This window comes from Symphalangus syndactylus, chromosome 13 (assembly GCF_028878055.3).
Source record: "Symphalangus syndactylus isolate Jambi chromosome 13, NHGRI_mSymSyn1-v2.1_pri, whole genome shotgun sequence".
Lineage (NCBI taxonomy): Eukaryota > Metazoa > Chordata > Mammalia > Primates > Hylobatidae > Symphalangus > Symphalangus syndactylus.
In genome coordinates this window covers 29,876,527-29,899,588 of record NC_072435.2, presented here as the reverse complement: position 1 = coordinate 29,899,588, position 23,062 = coordinate 29,876,527, and the positions used below count along the sequence as shown (strand labels likewise).

The 23,062-nt window shown below is 52.9% G+C and overlaps 2 protein-coding genes across 9 annotated transcripts in view; one reads left to right on the top strand and one right to left on the bottom strand.

Annotated features, from left to right (window-relative positions):
- Window positions 1-5,116, bottom strand: part of TMEM143 (transmembrane protein 143) — a 31,828-nt gene extending 26,712 nt beyond the window's left edge. The window contains exons 1-3 of one of the 6 annotated variants that reach the window (XM_055235870.2): window positions 4,754-5,104; window positions 4,147-4,387; window positions 862-966 (exon numbers count right to left, since the gene is read on the bottom strand). In XM_055235870.2, the coding sequence (XP_055091845.1) occupies window positions 862-966; window positions 4,147-4,387; window positions 4,754-4,776 (369 nt within the window). In that variant the 5' untranslated portion in view covers window positions 4,777-5,104. Of the gene's footprint in view, window positions 1-861; window positions 967-4,146; window positions 4,388-4,753 lie in introns of all 6 variants that reach the window. The other 5 variants (XM_055235872.2, XM_055235874.2, XM_055235871.2 and 2 more) reach the window with 5 other exon arrangements.
- On the top strand, window positions 5,075-16,913 carry SYNGR4 (synaptogyrin 4). Of its 3 annotated transcripts, none has more exons than XM_063615949.1 (5): window positions 5,075-5,224; window positions 6,593-6,792; window positions 14,073-14,310; window positions 16,160-16,299; window positions 16,557-16,817. In XM_063615949.1, exons 2-5 carry the CDS (start codon window positions 6,700-6,702, stop codon window positions 16,671-16,673), a joined length of 588 nt encoding a protein of 195 aa, XP_063472019.1. In that variant the 5' UTR covers window positions 5,075-5,224; window positions 6,593-6,699; the 3' UTR covers window positions 16,674-16,817. The 3 variants fall into 3 exon arrangements, with proteins under 3 accessions (XP_063472019.1, XP_055091873.1, XP_055091874.1); XM_055235898.2 differs by having other exon boundaries at window positions 5,088-5,224; window positions 16,633-16,913; XM_055235899.2 differs by having other exon boundaries at window positions 5,222-5,391; window positions 16,633-16,913.
- Window positions 16,914-23,062: the final 6,149 nt, after the last annotated feature.

Genomic DNA, 23,062 nt, shown 5'->3' with positions numbered 1-23,062 from the left:
TCCTCATGGTGGCCCACAAGGCCCAGTACGATCTGTCCCCATCCCCTCTGCCCTCATATCCTACCCTCCACACACATTGACTCTCCTGCAGCCACAGTGGCCTCCTCACTGTTCAATACTCCAGGCCCCCGCACACCTCAGGGCCTTTGCACTTGCTCTTCCATCTGCCAGGAACATCCTCTCCCAGGCATTCATCAGGCTCGTTCCCCCTCTTCACTAAGCCTTTAGCCCACGTCACCTCCTTGGGGAGCCCTTCCCCACCCACCCCGTCTGAAACAGACCCCATCTCGCCCCTTTTTTTTTTTTTTTTTTTTTGAGATGGAGTTTTGCTCTGTCGCCCAGGCTGGAGTGCAGTGGTGCAATCTTGGCTCACTGCAAGCTCCGCCTCCCGGGTTCATGCCATTCTCCTGCCTCAGACTCCCGAGTAGCTGGGACTACAGTCACCCCCCCACCACGCCCAGCTAATTTTTGTATTTTTAGTAGAGACAGGGTTTCACCATGTTAGCCAGGATGGTCTGGATCTCCTGACCTTGTGATCTGCCCGCCTCAGCCTCCCAAAGTGCTGGGATTATAGGCGTGAGCCACCGTGCCCAGCCCATCTCATCCCTCTTTATCTCACTACTCCACCTCATTGTTCATGGCACTTATCACAACCAGGCATCATATTTTATATTTATTTGATTCCTTGCCTCCCCAGTTGGAATGTTGGCTCCATGAGGGCGTCGCTTCATCTGTCATGTTCACTGTTGAATCCCCAGCACTTAAAATAAGGGCCAGCCTCCAAGAAGGTGTCAGGGAATGTTTGCTGAATGAGCGGATGCACGAACAAGCACCACGGGGCTGGAGGGGCCCCGTCCTCACCTGCAGCCGGGCCAGGATTTGGTGGTAGTGGAACAGGGTGCAGAAGTCCACGTGGGCCGAGAACGCCTCCAAAGCCGCCTTCTCTGCCGGACTCGAGTGGAACTCCTGTTACCTCAGGAAGCAAAACTTCTCTGTAGGGCTTTTCCCCTTCCCCAAGGGAAAGAATTCTTTCCCTGGCTGCCTAACTACACAATCAGAGCTCTGGACTTTGAAGTTTTGTTCTGGGGCCGGGCGCAGTGTCTCGCACCTGTAATCCCAGCACTTTGGGAGGCCGAGGCAGGTGGATCACTTGAAGTCAGGAGTTCGAGACCAGCGTGGCCAACATGGTGAACTCCCATCTCTACTAAAAATACAAAAATTAGCTGGGCATGATGGCGTGCACCTGTAGTCCTAGCTACTCAGGAGGCTGAAGCTGGAGAATTGCTTGAACCAGGGAGGCGGAGGCTGCAGTGAGTCGAGATCGCGCTACTGCCCTCCGGACTAGACAACATGAAGACGCTGTCTCAAAAAAAAAAAAAAAAAAGTTTTGTTTTGGTTGGGTGGGGGCTGACCAATTTTACTGAAACTGAGGCAGCCAAATATAGTGAAAAACTATACTGGGCTTAAAAAGCTGGAGGTTCAAGTTTTTGCTTTGACATTTCCTAATCAATACACACAATTCCAGGAACTGTCTGACAGTGTAATATCATCCTCCAGAAGTAGATGGAATTATTATTATTATTATTATATTGAGACAGGGTCTCATTCTGTCACCCAGGCTGGAGCTCAGTGGTGCAATCTCAGCTCACTGCATCTTCAACCTCCTAGGATCAAGCGATCCTCCCACCTCAGCTTCCTGAGTAGCTAAGACTACAGATGCCCACCACCATGCCCGGCTAATTTTTTTCAATTTTTTGTAAAGGTGGAGTCTCACTATATTGCCCAGGCTGGTCTGAACTCCTGTGCTCCAGCGATCCTCCCACTTCAGCCTCCCAAAGTGCTGGGAGGCTGAGCCACCATACCCCCAAGGTTGATGGAATTATAACTCCCATTTGTCAGCAGGAGAAACTGAGGCTCTGGAAAAGTCATTTGGTAAGGGCTGCAGTGTCTGTGGGAAGTGACTGCAATCTAGGCCTGTCTGACTCCAGGGCACACATTGAACCATTTCTTTCTTTCTTTTTTTTTTTTTTGAAAAGGAGTCTCACTCTGTTGCCAAGGCTGGAGTGCAGCGGCCACGATCTCAGCTCACTGCAACCTCTACGTCCATAGTTCAAGCAATTCTCCTGCCTAAGCCTTCTGAGTAGCTGGGATTATAGGCGCCTGCCACCACGCCTAGCTAATTTTTGTACTTTTAATAGAGACGGGGTTTCACCATGTTGGCCAGGCTGGTCTCAAACTCCTGACCTCAGGTGATCCACCTGCATCGACCTCCCAAAGTGCTGGGATTACTGGCGTGAGCCACCACACCTGGCCTTGAACCACTTCTTTTTTTTTTTTTTTTTTTGAGATGGAGTCTTGCTGTTGCCCAGGCTGCTGGAGTGCAGTGGCACCATCTCGGCTCACTGCAAGCTCCGCTTCCCAGGGTCACACCATTCTACTGCCTCAGCCTCCCGAGTAGCTGGGACTACAAGTGCCTGCCACCTCGCCCGGCTAATTTTTTGTATTTTTAGTAGAGACAGGGTTTCATCGTGTTAGCCAGGATGGTCTCAATCTCCTGATCTCGTGATCCGCCCGCCTCGGCCTCCCAAGTGCTGGGATTACAGGCGTGAGCCACCGCGCCCGGCCTTGAACCACTTATGTTTCCTATCTCAATGTCCTGGGTAATTGTCTTCACTTCTCTGAGCCTCAGTTTCCTCACTGGCAACAGAGGATTACATGCTCTTTCTCAGAGAGCTACAGTGAGAATTTGATGAGATTACATGTGTCCTATATACACATGTGTTCACATATGTGTGCATATATTTGTATATTTATATGTGTATATTTGTGTATTTTTGTGTGCATATATTTGTGTGTGCGTGTATTTGTGTATTTGTGTGTATATTTGTGTGTGTGCATTCGTGTGTATATTTGTGTGTGCATTTGTATGTGTATATTTGTGTATTTGTGTACACCTATTTGTGTATTTGTGTGAGAATGTATTTGTGTGTGTACTTGTATGCATATACTTGTATGTATTTGTGTGTGTATATTTGTGTGTGTATCAAGTCCAGCACAGAATTGAGTACATACAGTAAGTGTTCAGTAAATAAATGTTAAATTAATGAATGATGGTGGGGTGTGGTGGCTCATACCTGTAATCTCAGCACTTTGGGAAGCCAAGGTGGGCAGATCACTTGAGGCCAGGAGTTCAAGACCAGCCTGGCCAACATGGCAATACCCTGTCTCTACTAACAATACAAAAATTAGCCAGGCGAGAGTCCCAGCCTCTCGGGGGGCTGAGGAAGGAGGATCACTTCAGTCCAGGAGGCAGAGGTTGCAGTGAGCTGAGATTGTGCCACTGCACTCTAGTCTGGGCAACAGAGTGAGACCCTGTCTCAAAATAAATAAATAAATAAAAATAAGCGAATGAATAATAATCCTCAAAATCCTCAATAATGACAATGATGATGATGGTGGTAATAAGACCTCAGGTTCTAGAGTGAGACCAAGACTAGGATGAGGTGAATATGGCACCCAAGGGTGCAAAATTTAATGCGGCACTCACTCTTAGGGTCGAGCGAGTGCCTCACTTGCCTAACCCTAGTCCTGGGCCAGCTCTGGAGTCAGACCACTTTGGTTCAAATCTAAGCCACTACGTTGTGGCCTTGGGTAAGTCACTTTCTTCCCTATGTTTCCATTATCTCATCTGTAAAATGGGGATGATGGTGGTATCTCTCTTACTGATGATTCAACAATACATGAAAAATGTCTGGCACAGTGCCATAGAGTCAGAGCTCAAATTGTGTGATAATAATTATGATTACAGCGTTGTGACTTTATAGGTACAATTATCAGGTAGTAGAAAGAGTAATGATGAGGATGATTACTATACCCATCTTAAAGAGGAAAAAACATGCCCCAGAGAGTGCCTGTTCAAGCCCTCACAACAAGCCAGAGTCGGGAATGGATGCTGCATCTGCATCTCGGAGACCTGGCTCCTGCATTCCAGCTCATCTCCCGCCCGCTAGGGAACCACGAAAGGACTCGGGAACTACAACTCCCAGGAGGCGCCAGGGCAGCTCTCTGCAGCAACTAGGGCCCTGCTGCCGCGAAGCCTGCTGGGAGTCGTAGTCCCCAGGCTCTTGGACCCAGGACAGGCGGTACCTGTATTAGGAGGCGGAGCAGCTGCTCCTTGGAGAAGGGAATGAAGCGCTCGCGGTACTGCTGGGCCCAGTCGCGGGGCTCCCTGGGGTTCCACATCTTGCGATACTCCCCCATTTTGGCTGCCAGCGATGAGAGGGCCCGGGGGGGCCCGAGGAACGCGGGCAACAGTGGCCATACTCGGACCCTGGACCCCCAGACCCCCCGGGTCACATGCAGCATGGCTAGACCCTTTCCCTGGAGCCTAAACAGAGGAAAATGGGCAGGGGTCAAAGGCCATCTAGAGGAAAAGCGCCCTCTCCACCTCCACGTCCCACCCTCCAGAAGCCGTCTCTACCCCAGGCAAGGTGCAGAGCCCATCCGCTCGCCTCGAAGCCCCTGTTGCCTGTCCCCTTCCCACACTGCTCATTTGGCCTGGGTCCCAGACAGGGGTCAGAGGTCTTAGGTTCTGGGGCGTTTTGCAGGCCCAGAGACCCTGTAGTGGTACAACGTTTCTTTGGGGTCTAGACAGCGAGGTAGATCTTAGGAGTGCAGGAAATGCTCGGAAAGGTTACCTAGGGGGTGCAGGGCCGCCCTCCCTGGCCATGCAACCCCCCGATTTCTCCCTCACCTTAGCCAAAGCTCGACTGTCATTGAGCCTTCTGCGCATGTGCAGGAGGGCGTCCTGGGCTCCCGAAGTTCGGCTTCAGCCAGCAGTAAAACGCATGCGCAAAGCCTGGGTCAATGCGGGCTGCCATTTCTCACCGCCGACTCCCTATATCACCTACGCATGCGTTGCCTGCCTTTCGCCGCCGCCGGCCTCGTTTGGGAGCGACGCATGCGCCGCAGGAGTGTCTCCTTGTCCGCTTGCTACAAAGGGAAGGGGCGGAGTGGACGCGAGACTCCCCAGAGGGATGGGGCGGGGCAGGGCTCCCGCGCGCAGTCCGCCAACGGCGCGCGGTCCAACGTCTGCCGAGGCCACGCCCCCGCTCGTGTCAGCTCCTGAGTAGGCGGAAAGACGGAGGGGGCGGGACTTGGGCGCAGCCAATCAGCTGTGGAGGAGCGAAAAGGCGGGAAAAAGCGTAACCAAAAGAAGGCTGAGGTGGCGCCAGGGACCAGGAGGGGTGGGCGGGCGAAAGGAAGGGTGGGCCATCAGGTGACGCAGATTGGCCCTCCAGTGAAGGGGCGGCCCCTTCTCAGGCGGCGTCACCCCCAAACCCCAGCGCTGCCATTCCAGGTCCTTAAAGGGGAGACCGCGATTCTAAGAAGGTAGCCCAGTGCCGGGGCGTGGCCTCATTCTGAGGTTCCCCACAAATCCGAGGTCCCGACTCCCAGCTTGAGGAACTGCATTTCCGTGAAAATGGAGCTGAATTCGAAAGGGAGGCCCTTATTCTGGGAAATAGCCCCAAATGACAAGGACAGCCTGAAATATGCCCTGAGATACCTGGGTTCTCCACGAAGGGTGCTGTCACCCCCAAACCTGAAAGGGATTATTCGGTTTCAGACCTCCCAGGGCCTCTGATCTCAATGGCCGCACCCCCTAGTCCCCAGAAAATCCCACCTGTGTCCTCTCACAGAAGGACCCAGTCCTTCTGCGGGCCCTTCAGCTCCTGGGTCACAAGACATGGTCCCCAAATATCCCAGCTCTCCCCTGCACTCCACCTCTGGGACCCCTGACAGCCCTCTCACCCCATAACCCCCTTAGCCCACATTCCTGACTTCTGGAACCTGAAGCAGCCCCTTCACTTATGTCCCTCACTCCTGGGACCCCCAGAATCTCCCTCACCCCAGGCCCTCACGTCTCTGGAATCCTCCATAGACCCCCTTAACCCACACCTCAACCCAGGGGACCCTCAGTGACTCTCTCACCCTGGACCTCCACCTCTGTGACCCCTGGCAGCCCTCCCCACACAATACCTTTCCTGGGACCCCTAGTATCCCCATCCTATGCCCCCCTCTCCTGGGACCCCCAGAAAGCTCCCTCACCACACACAACCCCATTCCTGGGACCCCCCCAGCACCCGCATCCTATGTCCCCCACTTCAGGGACCCCCAGCAGCCCTCTCACTCCACACAACACCTTTCCTGGGACCCCCCAGAACCCGCATCCTATGCCTCCCACTTCTGGAACCCCCAGCAGCCCTCTCACCACACAACCCCATTCCTGGGACCCCCAGCACCCCCATCCTATGCCCCCCACTCCTGGGGCCCACAGAAGCCCCCTCAGCACACACAACCCCATTCCCTGGGACCCACCTGCACCCCCATCCTATGTACCCCATTTCTGGGGCTCCTGACAGCCCATTCACCCCACACCTTGACTCCTAAGAGGCTCAGCCGTCCCCTCACCCCACACAACTCCATTCTGGGGACCCCTCATCCCCACCCCATGTCCCCCAATCCTGGGGCCCCCAATAGACCTTCCACCCCGTGCCCCTGACTGGCATCCCCCATCTGTGTCATCCCACAGCAGCCAAGCCCAGGGCCGGCCTGAAGCCCCCGGACGGCAGTGCCCAGCAGGCAGCGCCCAGCACCCTGGCTCCCACCTGCCAGTGGCCCCAAAGGAAAACAGCTGCCATGCACATCCCTGAAAGCCTCCAGGAGCTGGCCAAGAGCGAAGCCGTGCAGTTTCTGAGAAGGCCCAAGACCATCATGCGGGTCTTCGAAGGGGTGAGGCCCTCCCGTGGCCTGACTGTGCCCCTGGGCGACAGGAGCCCGGACCTCTGAACTCCCAGACACGGTGCGGGAGGTGGGGGGACAAGGAAGGGGTCAGACCGGGAAACAAGGCAACGGAGCAAATGCTGACACCACCTTTTCCTGAGCACCCCACTATGGGCCCTGTGCTATTAAGGCACTTATGGACTCTCATAGTAAGGAACAGCCCTCACAGTAGGTGCTGCAAGTCCCATCTCTGAGATAAGAAAACTAGGGCTCAGGAAAGTTAAGTAAATTTTTTTTCTTTGAAACAGTCTTAATTAGCCAGGCATAGTGGCACACACGTGTAATCCTAGCTACTGAGGAGGCTGAGGCAGGAGAATCGCTCGAACCCGGGTGGTGGAGTTTGCAGTGAGTGGAGATCATACCACTGCACTCCAGCCTGGGCAACAGAGCCAGACTCCATCTCAAAAAAAAAAAAAAGAAAGAAACGTTTTGCTCTGTTGCCCAGGCTGGAGTGCAGCAAAAAGCAGTGGCGCGATCTCCACTCACTGCAACTCCACCTCCTGGGTTCAAGCGATTCTCCTGCCTCAGCTTCCCAAGTAGCTGGGATTACAGGTGTGCGCCACTGCGCCTGGCTAATTTTTGTATTTTTAGTAGAGATGGGGTTTCACCATGTTGGCCAGGCTGGTCTCAAACTCCTGAAGTCAAGTGTTCCGCCCACCTCAGCCTCCCAAAGTGCTGGGATTACAGGTGTCAGCCACCGCACCCAGCCTAAGTAAATTTTTTAAATCTGGGATGTCCAATGGGGTAGCCACAGCCGCATGTGGCTACCTCACTTTGCACTAATTAAAATAAAAGAGTCCGTTCTTCACTCACAGTGGCCACATTTTAGGTGCTCAACAGCCACATGTGGCTGAGGACTCTCATATCAGACAGTACAGGCTGGGTGTGGTGGTTCATGCCTGTAAAACCAGCACCTTGGTAGGCCAAGGCAGGCAGATCATCTGAGGTCAGGAGTTGGCCAACATGGCGAAAACCCGTCTCTACTAAAAATACAAAAATTATCCAGGCATGGTGGTGTGAGCCTGTAGTCCCAGCTACTTAGGGGGCTGAGGCTCGAGGATGGCTTGAGCCCATGTGGCGGAGGTTGCACTGCAGCCTCGGTGACAGAGTGAGACTGTCTCAAAAAAAAAAAAAAAAAATTGTGGCCGGGCGCAGTGGCTCATGCCTGTAATCCCAGCACTTTGGGAGGCCGAGGCAGGCGGATCACAAGGTCAGGAGATCGAGACCATCCTGGCTAACATGGTGAAACCCCGTCTCTACTAAAAATACAAAAAAATTAGCCGGGTGTGGTGGCGGGCGCCTGTCGTCCCAGCTACTCGGGAGGCTGAGGCAGGAGAATGGCATGAACCCGGGAGGCGGAGCTTGCAGTGAGCCAAGATCGCACCACTGCACTCCAGCCTGGGCGACAGAGCGAGACTCCATTTTAAAAAAAAATAGTGCGGATATGGGACATTTTCATCATGCCAGAGAGTTCTATTAGACAGCATTGGCTAAGGTCACTCAGTAAGAGGCAGGGGCAGGATTCAAACTGAGATCCGTGAGATGCCAGAGCCCATTTATTTTCCACCTCCCAGTTGAGGGAGGAGGAGGAGAGGAACAGGGGCTGGGGCCTCTAGGAAGAGAATAAGGAGTGCAGACCTGAAGTGCCAGATGTTGGGTGGTCACCGTGTGCCAGGCACCATGCCACCGTTCATTTCATCATCCCCACACTCCTGAAGAATCCGCACACCTGGAGTCAAATCCTCATTCAGCCCAGACTTTGCTGTGTGACCTTGAACCAATCACTGATCATCTCTGGATCTCAGTACATGAAGGGTTAGGGCTGTGGCTCTGACCTTTAACCTGTGCTGCTTCCACCACTCTGCTTTAACAGAATTGGAAACTAAGGCCCAGGGAGATGTTGAGACTTGATCGAGGTCTTGGGAGTAGGTGGGGTTCCCCGGCTCAAACCCAGGGTCTCCACCCCCAGAGTCCTAATCCAGAGTATCTCCTCTCTGCCCCTTCTAGAGCCTGAGCTTGGAGAAGGAAAAAACAGGCCTGGAATCCTGGCTCAGCCACGTGCTGTCCATGCAAAGTGGCATACTGCCCAGTTTACCTGGGCCAGGCCTGGTGTCATTACCAGCAGCAGCACCTTTCTTTCTCAAAAGTGCCCCTTTTGTTTGATGGCTTGCGTGGTCACCCTGTGTCCATGTGACCCTGAGCAAGCTATTTGATTTCTCTGAACATCTCCATACTCTCGTCTGTAAAAAGAGGTTCCTAATACTCTACTCCTAGGAAGGATCATTGTGAAAATGAAACAAATTAATGCCTATAAACTGATTAGCATGGGCCAGGCAAGTAGTGATCTTTCCTTAGTGATTTTTTTTTTTTTTTTTTTTTTTTTTTGAGACAGAGCCTTGCTCTGTCACCCAGGCTGGAGTACAGTGGTGCAATCTCAGCTCGTTGCAACTTCCGCCTCCCGGGTTCAAGCAATTCTTGTGCCTCCGGAGTAGCTGGGATTACCGGCGTGCACCACCACGCCTGGCTAATTTTTGTATTTTTAGTAGAGATGGGGTTTCACCATGTTGGCCAGACTGGTTTTAAACTCCTGACCTCAAATGATCCACCCGCCTCGGCCTTCCAAAGTGTTGGGATTACAGGCGTCAGCCACCGCACCCAGCCTTGATAGTGATTATTATCAAAACAAATCATTACTCGTGTGTGAGGAGAGGGCCTGGGATGATCGAGATTTGTGTCCATTGTCCTCCCCAGGGAAAGAGGGGAATCCTGAAAACCACATCCCAACACCAGATCTTTCGCTGGTATTAGCTTCTCTACTCCTCACCACAACCCTATGACACAGGCATTATGATCCCTGTTTAACCCAAGGGGAAACTGAGGCTCACAGAGGTTGAGTGTCTTGCCCAAGGACATCACCCAGCTGGTGAGCAAGTCCAGCTCGGATCCACCTGCCTGTCTGGAAAGCCTCGGAAGGCAGGGCGGGTGGCAAGGGAGACGGAAGCCCAGCTGGTGTGGACTGGTGCGGGGAAGGGGGAGGAAGAGCCGCCAACCACGCCAGACGTTCTGGTCACAGACTTTGCCCGCCGACTCCATCCACCCTCCCCACCCCCCCGCCCTCTCCTCCTTCCCCCCTGGCCTGGCTCCTCAGTAGGGAGTCTCTGGGCAGCTGGTGCTCTTGTCCTCACTGCCGCCTGCCAGCTGGTGCCTTAACTGATAAATCTTTGCTCCCTCCCTAGGGACAGGCCAGGGAGGGCATGGAAGGAGTTTGGACTGAGGCTTCAGAGGGATAGGGTCCCTCTAGCCCAGATAAGCCCCTGCTCCTCAAATCTCCAGTGCCCCGGGCTCATGTCACAGCCCAGGGTTTTGGGGGTCAGTGGACAGACAGCCCACCCGCCTAGATGTCAGGAGGGCTGGATTCCAATCCCCCTTCCACCACTTACTGACCTTGAGAGGACGCCTCCCCTCTCTGGGCAAGTCACAAGAATGACCATTTTCCTAAGCACCTGCTAGATCAAAGCCCCTACCCCCACATTCCTCCTTTTCATAGCATAGAAACAGACCAAGAAACTGAGGCTCCAAGAGATGAGTGATTTGCCCCAGGCCATACAGCTGGCGCAGTCAGAAGCATCTGGCTCTTTTCACTCCACCAAAATGGCTTCGATTTATCACCTGTGAAACAGAAATGAATTAATAACCTCCACCACGTGGGGCCGGTGTGAGGTTCCAAGGAGGTAACGCAGGTAAAATTAATATGGGCTCAAAAATGATCGATGTGCTTTCCTGTCCTCGACCTGGCTCTGCCTCAGACCAGCAGGGCCAGACACACCCCCTCTATAGTCAGTTCTTCTGCTCCAAAATAGGGAGAATCATCTTACAGCCTCCCTCCAAGGGTTGCTGTGCAGATCAAGTGAGATGATGGATGTGAATACCCTTGGTTATTGCCGAAGGGCTAGGCAAAAACAGGGAGTCAGGGTGTTGCTGTTGTTGTTGTTGTTCACAGAAGGCAATTAAGGCAAAGGAGAAGGGAGGATGGACGGAAGCTGAGGAGTTTAGGGGTCAGTTCCTTGCCTCCTCCATCTCCACTCTGAAGGGCAGGGCAAGAGTCAAGACAAAGCCAAAGTCATTCACTCTTTCAGCACACATTTGCTGAAGTCCAGTCTAGTGCTGGGTGCTGGGGATAGAGAGCAGGGGCCTGGCAAGGTGGCTCACGCCTGTAATCCCAACACTTTGGGAGGCCAAGGCGGGAGGATTGCTTGAGGCCAGGAGTTTGAGACCTGCCTGTGCAACATAGCGATACCGTCTCTACAAAAAATTAAACATGAGTGAGGCATGGTATTTCGCACTTGTAGTCCCAGCTACTCAGGAGGCTGAGGTGGGAGGATTGCTTGAGCCCAGGAGGTTGAGGCTGCAGTGAGCCGTGATCACGCCACTGCACTCCGGCCTGCAAGACACAGTGAGACACTGTCTCAAAAAAAGAAAAAAGAGAGAGAGCGAGTCCTGTGTGGAGACTATCCAGGAAGAGTTCCAATTCTAACGAAGGGGAGATTTTCTTTTTCTTCTTTTTTGAGACAGGGTCTCACTCTGTTGCCCAGGCTGGAGTGCAGTGGTGCGATCACAGCTAACTGCAGTCCTGACCTCGTGGGTTCAAGCGATCCTTCTGCCTTAACCTCCCAAAGCACTGGGATTACAGGCATGAGCAACCACACCAGACCAAAGGAAGATTTTCAACAGTCTGTTTCTCTTGGCCTACCCCCCCCAATCCCCAACCCCTATCGCCAACACTGCCACTTCCAATCAATCACCGAGTCCTATTTTACACGCTAAATATTACTGAATTTCCCAGGGCTCTGGCCTCAGCCTTTCTCACCTGGGCCTCCCCACCTCCTCTCGGGTATGTTGGCCTCTTGTCTTGCCCACCTCCGATCCATCAGCCACGTGACCCCAGAGGGCTTCTCTAACCCCAAGGCTGACCCAGCTGTCCCCTGCACAGAATCCTCCCATGCATAACATTGAATGCTTTCCATGGCTCCCCAGGTCCGGCTCCTGGCCCTGGTATTCCGGGCCTCTTAGAGCCTGGCTCCCACCCACTTTTCCAGCCTCATCTCACACCAGAACCCTCCAGTGAGTTTCTCTCTTATCTCTGAAACTGCCCGCTCTGCAGCATCTGGCTTTTCCACGTGCCATCCGCCCTGCTGGGAATGCCCTTCCTCCTCTTGTCTGCCTGAGAAACTCCTTGTTCTTTCAGGTCCAGTTCAGAACTCACCTGAAATCCAGCCCTCAATCTGGCTTCCGCCTTGACTCTCTCCCCCACCCCAGGCCCCAGCCTCCTCCCCACCGCCCCATCTACACACCAGCTCGTCTTTGTCTGGCACAGACCCGCCCTGCTGCATTGTGACCATCTGGGACAAATCAACGGGGCTTCAAATTTTCACCGAATTTCATTGATAGGAGTCCCCGCCCTCAAGATGCGTGGTCCAGTTTGAGGTGGCGGAGCAAGAGGTCAAGGGCAGACTCAGGAGCCAGGCTGCTTCGGTTCAAATCCAGGCTCTGACACTGACACTGACCAGCTGACTTTTTTTTTTTTTTTTTTGAGACAGGGCCTCACTGTGTTGCCCAGCCTGGAGTGCAGTGGCACGATCAGGGCTCACTGCAGCCTTGACTTCCGGGTCTCAAGTGATCTTCCTACTTCAGCCCCCCAAGTACCTGGGACTATAGGTGCACACCACCACACTGAGCTAATTTTTTTTTTTTTTTTAATAATTTTTGGTAGATACTAGGTCTCACTCTGTTGCCCAGGCTGGTCTCCTAAGCTCAAGCGATTCCTCCCACCTTGGCCTTCCAAGTGTTGGGATTACAGATGTGAGCCACTGTGCTTGGCCTTTTGTTTGTTTGTTTTGAGACAGAGTCTTGCTCTCTCGCCTTGGCTAGAGTGCAGTGGCACAATCATGGCTCACTGCAGCCTCAACCTCCTGGGCTCAAGTGATCCTCCTGCCTTAGCCTCCCAAGTAGCTGGGACTACAGGTATGCACCACCACACCCAGGTATTTTTGTTTTTAATATTTTTGTAGAGACTGGGCCTCGCTCTGTTGCCCAGGCTGGTCTCGAACTCCTGGCCTGACACGATCCTCCCACCTCAACCTCCCAAAGTGCTTGAATTACAGGCATGAGCCACCTTGCCCAGCCATCGGCCAGCTAATTGGGTTCAGCCAACTCCTTATCCTCTCTGTGCCTCAGTTCCATTATCTGAAACACAGAGCTGTGAGTAGAGCTCGTGTCCTAGGGTGGCTGTAAGGGTGACCTGGGTGAGTGTTTGCAGAGTGTTTCCGTGGTTTATTTAGCAAATACACATAGAAGACAGGCATGGACGCAGACTGTGCACCATGCACAGACGAGAGGGACAGGGTTACCAGATCAGTGTCGTATTTCTCTAAAACAAAATCCCAAAGCCAAAAAACAAGGCAAAATGTTAATATGTGTTAGTTTGGCCAGTCGACACTGGGTGTTTCTTATGTTTCTCTTCGTATTTTTCTGTATGCTTGGACTATCTTGCATATTGAACCTAAGAAATGAATAGGAATTAGTGAGGCCAGGAGGGAGGAGACAGAAGTCACAGAGGGAAGGGCTCTAAGTGCCTCCTCTCGTTTAGTCCTCAGAACCACCCCAGAGGGAAGAGCTGAGAGGCAGAGAGAATAATCACGACTGCAAACACTGATTCAGCTCTTCCCATGTCCCAGGCTCTGTGCCAAGCATTTTATATGGGTACCTGGGTTTGGTGGCAGAAGGAGAGTGTGGGGGAGGCAGGGGTGAGTGAGGAGAGATGAAATTGGAAGAGTGAGGGGAGTGGTGACTCTGCAGGGCCTCCAAGGCCAGGCTTCAGGGCTGGGACTCAGTCCTGAGGCACTGGGGAGCCATGAGGGGCTGTGGCAGGGAGGGGCAGGGTGTGGAAAGACTCCCCTGGGGATGGGCTGAGTTGGGGGGAAACTGGAGGTGGGGAGGCTGGGAGGAGGCTGGGGCAAGGGCCAAGGAGAGCAGACGAGGCCTGAGCCAGGATGGAGCAGAGGGGACGAGGGGCAGGAAGCTGAGGGCTCTGACACTGTGACAATGACAAGGAGGGAGGGGCCCAGACGGACCAGTGACTGGGTATACGGAAAGACCGACAGCACCAGGGAGGAAGGTGGAGCAGCTTCGGGGAGAGACTGAGCTCCTCTCTGGCCCCTGGAAATCCACAGGTCTTCTCCCTGATCATCTTCTCGTCCCTGCTGACCGATGGCTACCAGAACAAGATGGAGTCTCTGCAGCTCCACTGCATTCTCAACAGCAACAGCGTGGCCTGCAGCTTTGCTGTGGGAGCCGGCTTCCTGGCCTTCCTCAGCTGCCTGGCCTTCCTCGTCCTGGACACCCAGGAGACCCGCATTGCCGGCACCCGCTTCAAGACAGCCTTCCAGCTCCTGGACTTCATCCTGGCTGGTGAGCCCCCAGGACCCCCAACCCAGAGCTGCCCCTCCTCCTGCTCACAGCCCTCCTGGCTCCCCAGGGCCTCCCAGGCACAACCCTTCACCACCTAGCCGGCCTCCACCCTGACCATCCTCCCAGTAGGAGGCATCTGACCACAAGTGGCCCAGAGCTTCTCACTGCGCCTGGCACCTGCTGTCTCCTGCTGGGGAATTATTATCCTTCAGACCCTGAGTAAGGGTCACCTCTTCTGACCCCCAGGCAAATTATAGCAGCCTCCCTTCTGCCCTGTGCTTTCTTTGCATTTGCTTCCCTCATTCACAGAAAATCTCTCTTTTTTTTTTTTTGAGATGGAGTCTCACTGTGTCACCAGGCTGGAGTGCAGTGGCACAGTCTCGGCTCACTGCAACCTCCGCCTCCCGGGTTCAAATGATTCTCCTGTCTCAGCCTTCCGAGTAGCTGGGATTACAGGCGCACACCACCATGCCCAGCTAATTATTTTTTGTATTTTAGTAGAGACGGGGTTTCACCGTGTTAGCCAGGATGGTCTCGATCTCCTGACCTCGTGATCCGCCCGCCTCTGCCTCCCAAAGTGCTGGGATTATAGGCGTGAGCTACCACGCCCAGCCAAAGTCTTGCTTCCTAACCACTGCCAAACACTCCTGATGGAGCCTGGCACACAGCAAGCACAAAATGTGTGTCCTTCTTTGGGGCCTGACCTCCTTCCTCTCAGTCTGTTTGATCTCAACTCCTCCCCACCCTGCCGCTCCTCCTCCCCACTGGGCCAGTCCCAGTGACTTAGGGCCAAGGGAGCCCTGGAAGGTCATGGAATCTAGTGCTGTGCAGGAGAACTCCCTGTGAGGGTGGAAGTGTTCTGTCCCTGTGCTTTCTCATGCAGGAGCCACTGCTCAGCCGTGGCTATTAAGCACTTGAAATGCAGCCACTGGCCGGGGACGGTGGCTCACACCTGGAATCCCAGCACTTTGGGAGGCCAAGGCAGGCGGATAACTTGAGGCCAGAAGTTCGAGACCAGCCTGGCCAACATGGCGAAACCCTATCTCCACTAAAAATACAAAAATTAGCTGGGCAGGGAGGCAATTGCCTGTAATCCCAGCGACTCAGTAGGCTGAGGCAGGAGAATCGCTTGAACCCGGGAAGCAGAGCTTGCAGTGAGCTGAGATTGTGCCACGGCACCCCAGCCTCGGCAACAGAGCAAGACTCCGTCTCAATAACAACAACAAAAAAAGAAATGTGGCCAGTGCAGCTGAGAAACTTTTTTTTTTTTTTTTTTTTTGAGACAGAGTTGCACTCTGTCACCCAGGCTGGAGTGCAGTGGCGCAATTTCAGCTCACTGTAACCTCCAACTCCCAGGTTCAAGCGATTCTCCTGCCTCAGCCTCCTGAATAGCTGGGACTACAGGCGCCCGCCACCATGCCCAGCTAATTTTTGTTTTTTCAGTAGAGACAGGGTTTCGCCATGTTCCCCGGGCTGGTATCAAACACCTGGCCTCGAGTGATCCACTTGCCTCAGCTTCCCAAAGTGCTGGGATTACAGGTGTGAGCCACCTCGCCTAGCCTAAAATCCTGTGTTAATGAATAGAAACTTAAACAGCTGCATGAGGCCAGCGGCTCCTGTATTAGACAGCGCAACTCTACTCCAGCAGCTCACTTTAGGGAAGGCTAGGAGGGACTGGGGAATGACTTGTGGGAGATGTGTCAACATAGAAGCTAATAAAAAAAAGTATTTTTCAATAACTCGTGGAAGGTCGTGCAGCAAGACCGCCAGCTCCATCCTTCCCATGCCTCAGCAGCCCCGCCTGAGCGAGCTTTCCCCCTGCCCCTTTTCTCTCCCTGTGACGCCACAGTTCTCTGGGCAGTTGTCTGGTTCGTGGGTTTCTGCTTCCTGGCCAACCAATGGCAGCATTCACCACCCAAAGTGTTCCTCCTGGGGAGCAGCAGTGCCCAGGCAGCCATCGCCTTCACCTTCTTCTCCATCCTTGTCTGGGTGAGGACAAGCCCCTCCACCGCCCCTCCCTAGGAGGGGCACCCTCTGCAGGGTGGGGTTGAAAGGGCTAGAACATTCCTGCTCTCACTTAGCTCCCGTGGGAGTCAGGGGTGGGGGTGCTCCCCCAGGACTCCACTGGTCCGTTCCAGGTGCCGCTTCCTCTGAGCAGCCACAGCCCAGCATCAGGCCTGTGCTTCAGCTCGGGGCTCCTGGGCAATGAGCAGTTCAAACACCGGTACCTTTTGTCTCCTTCCCAGGCCAGTCCCCAGCCCAGTCCCTCTTCTGACCTGCCCAGCCCAAGCCAGCCTTCAGCACGCGCTTTTCTGCCCACAGATATTCCAGGCCTACCTAGCATTCCAGGACCTCCGAAATGATGCTCCAGTCCCTTACAAGCGCTCCCTGGATGAGGGCGGCATGGTGCTGACCACCTTTCCCTTGCCCTCCACCACCAGCCCTGTGAACATGCCCACCACTGGCCCCAACAGCCTGAGTTATGCCAGCTCTGCCCTGTCCCCCTGTCTGACCGGTCCAAAGGTCCCCCTGCTCGCTATGATGCCTGACAACTAAATATCCTTATCCACATCAATAAAGAGAGAATCCTCCCTCAGCCCTCAGTCCTTTACATGTCTGTTCCACTCTGGTCCCTTGAGTGGTGAGGGTGGGTAAGAATCCCACAAGGTCACCACTGGGGTCTCTGCACTGGGTCACATTTCCATACCATCTCCTGGAGCCATCATTGGGACACCACCTTGATAGTGACAGACTGGAAGTGGTGAGAGGAGGGAAGCACTTTTTTTTTTTTTTTTTGAGACAGAGTCTCGCTCTGTCGTCCAGGCTGGAGTGCAGTGGCGCAATCTCGGCTCACTGCAACCTCTGCCTTCCGGGTTCAAGCAATTCTCCTGCCTCAGCCTCCCTAGTAGCTGGCATTACAGGTGTGCACCACCACACCTGGCTAATTTTTGTATTTTCAGTAGAGACGGGGCTTCACCATGTTGGTCAGGCTCGTGTCGAACTCCTGATCTTGCGATCCGCCCACCTCGGCCTCCCGAAGTGCTGAGATTACAGGCGTTAGCCACTGCGCCTGGCCAGGAGGCACTTTTTTCAGGCCTGTTACACACTAAGTCCTGTCAAGTCATTACTCCATGAGTCCCCACACTAGCCAGGGGAGGAAGGCACAAGGTGCCTCCTTTACAGTCGAGGAAGCAAAATGCTTCCACCTGTGGAGAGAACACCAAGATGAAGGGCCAACAAGGGGACCCAGGCCTGTCACTCAAGCCCAAGCCCTTTCACTCCCCATGGTGACCAAAGACTAAAAACCATGGCGTGTGAGGAGTCGGTGAAGGAACGGGGTGCTGAGTCCGCGAACGAGATTCAAGGGAGACCGTTGTCTTTAAATATTTCAAAGAATATTTTCGGGGAGGAGGAGTTTTTATTCCAGGAGAACCCCAGTGGTAAGCAGGGGACTCAGGCACAGGCCACAGACGTTCCTACCTGTAGGAGCCAGGCAGGAAACCCCAGTGGGTGAAGCGCCTATTAAGGGAGTAGTGGGAACAGGACCACATCCAAGAGGGGCAGCCTCCACTCAGCGCACGTTCAGTAACGGGGCCTGGAGTTTCTTTTCTTTTTTTTTTTTTCTTTTTTTCTGAGATGGCATCTCGCTTTGCAGCCCAGACTGGAGTGCAGCGGTACAATCATAGCTCTCTACAGCCTTGACCTCCTGGCATCAAGCAATCCTCCTGCCTCAAGCCCCAAAGTAGCTGGGACTAGAGGCGTGTGCCACCACTCCCAGCTAATTTTTCAATTTTTTTGAGGAGATGGGATCTCACTATGTTGCCCAGGCTGGTCTTGAACTCCTGGGCTCAAGCCGTCCTCCTGCCTTGGCCTCCCAAAGTGCTGGGATTATAGGCATGAGCCACCACGCCTGGCCAGCCTGGGGTTTCTAGAACAGTGCTGTCCACTTGAAATCTGATGTGACACCCAAGGGGAGTTTAAAATAGTCTAGTGGCCACATTAAGAAAAGTAAAACAAGGCTGGATGCGGTGGCTTATGCCTGTAATCCCAGCACTTTGAGAGGCCGGGGCAGGCGGATCACTTGAGGAGGCCAGAAGTTCGAGACCAGCCTGACCAACATGGTGAAACCCCGTCTCTACTAAAAATACAAAAATTAGCCGGGTATGCCTATAATCCCAGCCACTTGGGAGTCAGAGGCACAAGAATCACTTGAAACCAGGAGGTGGAGGTTGCAGTGAGCCAAGATTATGCCACTGCACTCCAGAATGAGACTCTGTCTCAAAAAAAGTAAAATGAAACAAATGAAATTAATTTTAATATTTTATTTATGTCAATATATCCAAAATATCGTTTCAACATGTAATCAACATAAAAATTATTAGTGAGGCATTTTCCACTCTTTGGTACTAAGTTTTTGAAATCCATTGTGTATTTACACCAATAGCACGCCTCAGTTTGGACTCGCCAGGTTTCAGGGGCTCGACAGTCACACATAACCACTGGCTACCCTACCAGACAGTACAGCTATAGAAACTCCCATTTTTCTACAACAATTTGGACATTCATTCTGTGGGGGGTTTTAAAATGTGAAATCAGGCCAGATGCGGTGACTCACACCTAAAATCCCAGCACTTTGGGAGGCCGAGATGGGCGGATCACAAGGTCAGGAGTTCAAGACCAGCCTGACTAACATGGTGAAACCCCGTCTCTACTAAAAATACGAAAATTGGGTCGGGCTCAGTGGCTTACGCCTGTAATCCTAGCACTTTGGGAGGCCGAGGCAGGCTGATCACTTGAGGTCAGCAGTTCGAGACCAGCCTGACCAACATGGAGAAACCCCATCCCTACTAAATATAAAATTAGCCAGGCGTGGTGGCGCATGCCTCTAGTCCCAGCTACTCAGGAGGCTGAGGCAGGAGAATCACTTGAATCTGGGAGGCAGAGGTTGCGGTGAGCCGAGATCGCGCCATTGCACTTCAGCCTGGGCAACAAGAGTGAAACTCTGTCTCAAAATATATATATATATACACAAAAATACAAAAATTAGCTGGGTGTGGTGGCGTGCACGTGTAGTCCCAGCTACTCAGGAGGCTGAGGCAGGAGCATCGCTTGAACCCAGGAGGTGGAGGTTGCGGTGACCCAAGATGGCGCCACTGCGCTTCAGCCTTGGTGACAGAGCAAGACTCTGTCTCAAAAAAAAAAAAAAAAAAAAGTGAAATCGGTGGGCAACAAATACAAAATAAACGTTGGGCAGTCCAAACGAAACACACCTGCCTGGGGCCATCATGGCCTGCAGAGCACTAGTTCACAAACCGGACAAAAGGATATGAGATGTGGGGAATCAAATTTGGGTTCCATTAGTCCTTTTTTGGAAGCTTCCTGTGTGGCTGGCCCTGTACCTGGAGGTGTAGAAATAACTGCGTGGTCCCGCTGGGTATAGAGAGAAAACAGCAGCAGTGCAGTGAGACAGGAAGTGTTCTGACATGGAAATGAGAGGACTCTGCACTAGACATCCCTCCGGATAAGCGTGGGTGTGTCACTTACTGTCTCCGGGCCCAAGTTGTATTGGCTATAAAACTAAATAATTAGACAGATTTTTTTTTTTTTTTTTAAAGACAGGATCTCTGTTGCCCAGGCTGGAGTGCAGTAGAGTGATGATCATGGGTCACCGCAGCCTCAACTTCCTGGGCTCAAGCAATCTTCCCACCTCAGCCTCCTGAATAGCTGGGACTATAGGTGCAGGCCACCATGCCCGGTTAGTTTTTTGTTTTTTATTCATTTTTTTTTTTTTGAGATGGAGTCTCACTCTGTCACCCAGGCTGGAGTGCAATGGCTCAGTCTCGGCTCACTGCAACCTCTGCCTCCCGGGTTCAAGTGATTCTCCTGCCTCAGCCTCCTGAGTGGCTGGGACTACAGGCACATGCCACCACACCCAGCTAATTTTGTATTGTATAGTAGAGATGGGGTTGACCTTGACCTCCCAAAGTGCTGGGATTACAGGTGTGAGCCACCATGCCTGACCTTTTTTTCTTTTTTTTTTTTTTAAAGAGGGTGCCTCACTCTGTTGCCCAGGCTGGTCTTGAACTCCTGAGCCCAAACAATTCTCTCACCTCCACTTCCCAAAGTGCTGGGATTACAGGCATAAGCCACTGCACCCAGCTAAAGAATTGAACCGGATTTAGATGGATGCTTTTCAGACTGTTCAAAGAGATGCCGGCTGGGCGCGGTGACTCACGCCAATAATCCCAGCAGTTTGGGAGGCCAAGGCGGGTGGAACACCTGAAGTCAGGAGTTCAAGACCAGCCTGGCCAACATGGTGAAACCCCATTTCTAAAAAATACAAAAACTGGGCTGGGCACAGTGGCTCACGCCTGTAATCCCAGCACTTTGGGAGGCTGAGGCAGGTGGATCATGAGGGCAGGAGTTCAAGACCAGCCTGGCCAAAATGGTGAAACTCCGTCTCTACTAAAAATACAAAAATTAGCCCAGCGTGGTGGTGGGCGCCTGTAATCCCAGCTACTTGGGAGGCCGAGGCAGAGAACTGCTTGAGCTCAGGAGGCGCAGGTTGCAGTGAGCTGAGATTGCGCCACTGTACTCCAGCCTGGGCCACGGAGGGAGACTCTGTCTCAAAAAAAAAAAAAAAAGAGAGAGAGAGAGATGCCCTGGGGCTGGGCACGGTGGCTCACACCTATAATCCCAGCACTTTGGGAGGCTGAGGCAGGAGGATCACTTGAAGTCAGGAGTGTTTGAGACCAGCCTGACCGACGTGGTAAAATCCCATCTCTACCAAAAAATACAAAAATTAGGCCGGGTGCAGTGGCTCACACCTATAATCCCAGCAACTTTGGGAGGGTGAGCCAGGTGGATCACCTGAGGTTGGGAGTTCTCAAGACCAGCCTGGCCAACATGGTGAAACCCCATCTCTAAAAAATACAAAAATTAGCTTGTCATGGTGGCGGACACCTGTAGTCCCAGCTACTTGGGATGCTGAGGCAGGAGACTTGCTTGAACCCAGGAGGAGGAGGTTGCAGTGAGGTGAGATCACACTACTGCACTCCAGCCTGGGCAACAGAGGGAGACTGTCTCAAAAAAAAAAAAAAAAAATTAGCCAGGTATGATGGTACACGCCTGTAGTCCCAGCTACTCTGGAGGCTGAGGTAGGAAAATCACTTAAAACAAGGAGGCAGAGGTTGCAGTGAGAGAAGATCGCGCCACAGCATTCCAGTCTGGGAGAGTGAGACCTGTCTCCAAAAAAAAAAAGGTGCCTTGGGCTGAGCAGGCAGCAATACAACCCCCTTCCCCAGTCATCCCCAGCGAGTGAGCAGCCCCGCTCTTGTGTTTTCCATATTGGGCTTCCAGGCACAAATCCAAACAGAAGGTCCCTTGACTTAAGAGAAAGAAACAAAAAACCGGCTGAAAAACCACACAATGTTGGTTAAACACACAAGCTCTGGCATCACGAAGCCCAGGTGCAAAGCCCACCTTTGCCACTCACCCCTCTGAACCTATTTCCTCATCCACAAAGTGCCCCCTCTGTAGGGATGCCGTGAGGGTCGCAGGAGCTCATCCGCGTAACACACAGTGCCTGGCACATATCAAGTGCTCAGGAAACGCCACCTCCCTGCCTCCTCAGGCTTCCAGAGCCAGCCTCCAGGGAAGCTGCAGACAGCTACACAGTTTAGGAAGGTCTTAGAGGACATCTAGGAAGTTTGACATAGTCAAGGGTCAAAAATCCAAAAGCCAACAACAGCCAGGCAGGTAACATAAGTGAAGAAAATAGGCCAGGTGTGAGGCCAATCTGGAGAGAGACAAGGAAAATATTTCACTTTCCTCTTAACTTCGCAAACAAACAAAAATAACCACACGGCGTCAGCCCAATAATAAATGTAACAAGCCTGCAGCCAAGTCCTGGGGACTGTGGTGAAAAGAGCTGCGTCCCATCCATTCAGATCCAGCCATCTGTTGCCACCCAGAAATTAGGACCCAGCATTGTTAGACTGATGGATTTTTTTTTTTAAGAGAAGCCAGAAATGTGAAAATCTGGTTTTTAAAGGCTAGCGACCCATTCTCTTTTTTTAAGAAAACAGAATGCCTCAACAAAAAATGTCAAGTGAGGGTAGGGCTGGGGCTGCCCATGTGTGGTCCCTGACATACATGCTCTTTTTTTTTTTTTTTTTTTTGAGATGGAGTCTCACTCTGTCGCCCAGGTTGGAGTACAGTGGCGTGATCTCAGCTCACTGAAACCTTCACCTCCTGGGTTCAAGCAATTTTCCTGCCTCAGCCTCCTGAGTAGCTGGGACTACAGGGGCACACCACCACGCCCAGCTAATTTTTTTTTTGTATTTTTAGTAGAGACGGGGTTTCGCCATGTTGGCCAGGCTGGTCTCGAACTCCTGACCTCAGGTGATCCGCCCACCTCGGCCTCCCAAAGTGCTGGGATTACAGGCATGAGCCACCAGGCCCAGCCAATGCTCCTGAAGGTCCTCTGCAACCCTGAGGGTTTGGAGAACCATCAGACAAGTTCTGTGCCAAGGTAAGACTCTTCAAGATTCTCTCCAAAACCTCCTCCCAGCAGCACCTCGAGGAACTGCACAGCTGAGAGTCTTGGGAGACCCAGTTTCTCCTCTTCCTGCTCCTCCCAGGCCTCCTCGCCTGCAGATAGTCAACAAGGCAAAAGCAGAGCAGAAAGAGGGGCGGGGGCGGGACCCCACACACACCAGAGACAGAGTGGCAAGGAGCAGCAAAAGAAAGG